The sequence below is a fragment of the Oryctolagus cuniculus genome, chromosome 8, assembly GCF_964237555.1.
Source record: "Oryctolagus cuniculus chromosome 8, mOryCun1.1, whole genome shotgun sequence".
Classification (NCBI taxonomy): Eukaryota; Metazoa; Chordata; class Mammalia; order Lagomorpha; family Leporidae; genus Oryctolagus; species Oryctolagus cuniculus.
In genome coordinates this window covers 48,011,304-48,015,433 of record NC_091439.1, presented here as the reverse complement: position 1 = coordinate 48,015,433, position 4,130 = coordinate 48,011,304, and the positions used below count along the sequence as shown (strand labels likewise).

The following is a 4,130-nucleotide window of genomic DNA, read 5'->3' as shown; positions in this document are numbered from 1 at the left end:
TCCTATATGTAGCTCAGATGCACCCAGCATCCTTCTCTGTTTTTATTTTTCTTCTCAAAATCATCAATACTTGTGAATTAATTTGACAAGACAGTGACTTATGACCCAACTTAACCCTACCAATCCCATATCATCTTTTACCAAAGGATAACGATTTCTACGAGTTGATGGAAAAGGTCCATTATCTTTTAATTCTGATCTTTCCAAGAACACTTGAAAGTACCCTTGAAGAATCTATCATGCTCACTACTTTTTTTAAAATTATTAGTTAGATAATTCTGTAGCCTTAGTAGCACAGATTCTGAGATACAAGTTTCAACAACTCACATTAGTGTGTATGTGTGTGCATGTCTCTCTGTGTGTGCATGGTGGGTGATAGAGGTTGGGTGCATAATGAGTACCAAAGACAAAAAGACTAATTTCGTAATGTCGCGCAACATAGCAGGTGATCATAGTTCCCAATAACCTTTTAGATATTTTATGAGCAAATGGAAGAGAAGATCTCTAAGCTTCCAAACAGAAAATAATGACATAGAAAAGGAAATGTTTATTGTTCTGATCACTGCACACTGTTTACAGGTGCTGAAATGTAACACTGTACCCCATAAATAGGTGCAATTATTCTAAATAAAAATTGAAAATATATAAAACTCTTGTTGTAGAAGCCTTTATAAAAAGTCTTGTTTTGTGACTTATCTCCACTGAGAGCAGCTTCTCTGTTGGTAAAGTGTGACATAATTACACTGAATTTCCTTGGGGGAACAAACACAGTTGGAAAAATTGAATTACTTAAAACAAAGAGAAGGATATCAAAAGCATAGAGATAAGACATCATCAGGGAAAATACAGAGGAATGAGAAACACATGGCACATTCTAGTCTATTTTAAAGTACCATCTCATTAAAAATGTATGAACATTCGCATTATGGATATGAAATTGGAAAGAGGACTGGGAGGAGACAAATACACTCATCTTCTACAACTCACTGTTTCTACTAGCTTCTATAAAGATACAAAGTATATACAAATATGTACATATAATTTTCAAAATACGTCTCATATAAGATAAATATTTTCCAGTTAAAGATGGAAGCAAGACTATAACACTGTTTTTAAAAAGTATTTCATAAGACTATTTATTCATCTGGTTTTCAAATTATTTAAGGTTAGCATATTATTTTTGAAATGTAATTAGTATAATTCTTTTTGTACATATAAATCAAAAATTATTTTTCAAAAGTGTTTACAGGTTAAACAGCATTTTTCTAAGTTTCTGTGGTTTTCCAACTTATGAAAATTCACTTAGAACTATTTTTAACAAACATAAAAAAGAAACCTTTTAAGTATGATATTCATTTAATTTTACGAGTTCCCATTTAACACTGTTTAAAATGGACAGGAATTATGTTACTTCTTCAGCAAACTTTTATGTTACTTAAAGATAGTTTGAGTCAATGCATATGGCAATAAATTTCCATACATATTACCTGTTAGTGTTCCACTTTTTAATGGAGATGTAGCACTAGCAATCAATACCTATTAAATAAAACAGATGGTCATTTGGGTGGTTTTACAAATATTTTCTCAGTTGTAAACTCTACAAACAAACAAAACATCTAACAATTAGAGAACAGTTATTTGACTTGTATTTTCCAATTTACCCTGAAAAAGAACATTAAAAATATGATCTTGCTATAACAAACTGCCTTGTTAACGATTATAAAAGATTCGTGGGAACAAGAAATTATATCACTGATATGCAGAATTTTGTAGTTTTCTCTATAAATCATCAGGAAAACATCCAAAGTTTAAAAAAAAAAAAACTCAAGACAAAATATGGTGGTGATCCCTAAACTGTCTTGACAGCATTTGATTACATATTGCTTAGTCTTAGCCAAAATCATTTTTGTTCCCATTCACAATGATCACCATCCCCTCAAATGCCTTTAAAATATATTAAGCAGTACAGTAGTAAAAGGAAAAAAAAATCAGAGCACAAACAATTGTCAAGAACAGGAAAATCTCTAATACAGAAGAACAGATTCCTTTGGAGGCATTCATCAGTTGGTTGGTAATCAGTTAGTTCATCATGAAGATTTCTCTTTCCTCTTTGGAAGGGCGTCTACCCTGCTGGCGGATTCCACACCATTCTCTGCTCCTTTCTTAGAAGACCTGCCTTTAGTCAGGGACCTTTTCTTCTTGGCGTTCGAGGTTTGGTGGGTGGACTCTTCCACCCATCTCTGCAGCCACACGGTAATTAAGGTCCACGTGATGTACGCCTGGATGGTGCAACTGGACGACAGCACCGCGATTTTAGCGGCCAACACGTTCACGTTCCCAGTCAGGGCGTCTGGATCCCGAGTCTGCGACCCCGCCAGGTGAAACCCAACAGTGAGCACCGAAACGATTAAAGTCGTCAGTCTCCCCAGGATGAACACAAGGGCCCACAGAGAAAGCCCCTTCTGGTACTTTTCGTCGCTAAAATAAAACAGGCCGCACATGTGGGACAGTAGCTCAACAAAGTAGTGCAGCACCAAAAGAAGGAGCCCCAGATGATTCAGGTACAGAAGGTAAGCTCCAGAAATGTGAAAGAGGTGAAGGCCGATGTAGATCAGCTGCCGAGGGATATCCTGTTTCCTGATTTTCTGGAAGTAGAGTTCAGGAAAACCGTGAAACCAGTACGCCAACTGCGAGATGTAGAAAAACTTCATCTGAAATGTCATCATGTTAGGGGGGTGAGAGCGCCATAAGAGAGTGGGGTCTGCCAGGCAGTTTTCAGAGATGAGAATGATTGTGCCCCAGATACAAGACACAAAGTAGAAGACACTAAACTGGCCCGACTCGTTAAATTTGTTTTGTTTCGCTTTGGTGAACTGCATCCTCTTGTTTATTTTATCCAACACGTACTCCTGAATGGTGGCGTGGATAATGATTGCCACCAGCATGTAGAAGAACACCGTGGCCAAGTCTTTGCCACCGTAGTGATAGAGGGACCTGGAGCCCGAGGCTTGCTCCTCGGTCGCAGGGACCGTGACACCGTGCTGAAGAGTCAGGAACACGATCGATACTCCCGCGGTGCCCTCGAACATAAGCCCCAGCAAGAAGAACATCCCCACGCAGGACGCGATGTCCGCGTGATTCTGCAGGATGAACTCCTGGCTCAGCATCGGGGGGTTCTTGCTGCTCTTCTTACGGAACCCCATGGTGGCGCTTCCCGGATACTCACCGGCGAGCCGCAGCTGCCTCCCCCTGGCTGCTCCTCACAGCGCCGCCGCAGATGCAGCTCCGGGGGCTCCACTTCACATCCCGGAGCCAGTCCCGGGTCGCCGCGGCCGCCGGGATAAAAATAAATCAAAGGCGAGGGCCGAGCAGGGCTGAGCATGCGCACCAGGGGGACGGCGGAGGCAGGGAAGGAAATCGAGCGCCGCGCCCCTACCCCGCGCCAGGCCCGGGGTTGCGAGCGTGGCTTCTCCACGTTGATCGTCGCGGCTCCCCGGCCGCCGCCGTCGCCGAGAGGCTGATGAAGGCGGTCTTTAGCGACATCCCGATTCCCAGCCGCAATCAAGCGGGTGGAGCAGGTCGTAGCTGCTGACAGCGTCGTTATCATCAGCATCTTCATCATCATCGCCGCCGCCCGCTGCCACAGCAGGCTCCCCAACTGCTTACTGTGCATCAGCTTTGGTTCTCAGCACTTATGTGTGTTTACAAACTTAACACTCCTGGAAACCCCCACGAAGTACATGCTCTCCTGATTTCCCACTAATGATTCTTTTTATTTACTTGTTGATTTTAATCCTCAAGAAACTGAGACCCCCCCGGAGGTTAAGTAACTGTTCAGAGATCACAGCCTTAGAAAATGTTAATAGCCAAGATCTGAGTCCCGTCTCGCTCACTGTAAACAGTCATAGTAGAAACACTTACCAGATCAACAATAAAGCATGCATTTAAAAAAAAAAAAATAGCTAGCTCGCTGGTGGCTAGTGACTAAGTAAGTGTGACAATGATATCATTTGGTCAGAAATTGCATGTGAAAAGTCTAGGTTATAGTCAGAAGGAGAGAGCTATTTATCAGTTCATAGAAACCAAAATTTGGTTAAAAGGCCCCAAAGTGCCTTTCTTTACTCTGGCAG

At 41.7% G+C, this 4,130-nt stretch overlaps 1 protein-coding gene across 2 annotated transcripts; it reads right to left on the bottom strand.

Moving 5' to 3' along the window:
- Window positions 1-534: 534 nt before the first annotated feature.
- On the bottom strand, window positions 535-3,757 carry TRAM1L1 (translocation associated membrane protein 1 like 1). Of its 2 annotated transcripts, XM_051820063.2 has the most exons (2): window positions 3,227-3,757; window positions 535-2,645 (listed from the first exon to the last, which is right to left on the bottom strand). In XM_051820063.2, exons 1-2 carry the CDS (start codon window positions 3,671-3,673, stop codon window positions 2,088-2,090), a joined length of 1,005 nt encoding a protein of 334 aa, XP_051676023.1. In that variant the 5' UTR covers window positions 3,674-3,757; the 3' UTR covers window positions 535-2,087. The 2 variants fall into 2 exon arrangements, with proteins under 2 accessions (XP_051676023.1, XP_002717148.1); XM_002717102.5 differs by having other exon boundaries at window positions 1,939-3,346.
- Between the last annotated feature and the right edge of the window lie 373 nt (window positions 3,758-4,130).

Bases quoted from the DNA above. Each gene is read 5' to 3' on its own strand.
- TRAM1L1 (XM_002717102.5), bottom strand. From the start codon at position 3,203: ATGGGGTTCCGTAAGAAGAGCAGCAAGAACCCCCCGATGCTGAGCCAG.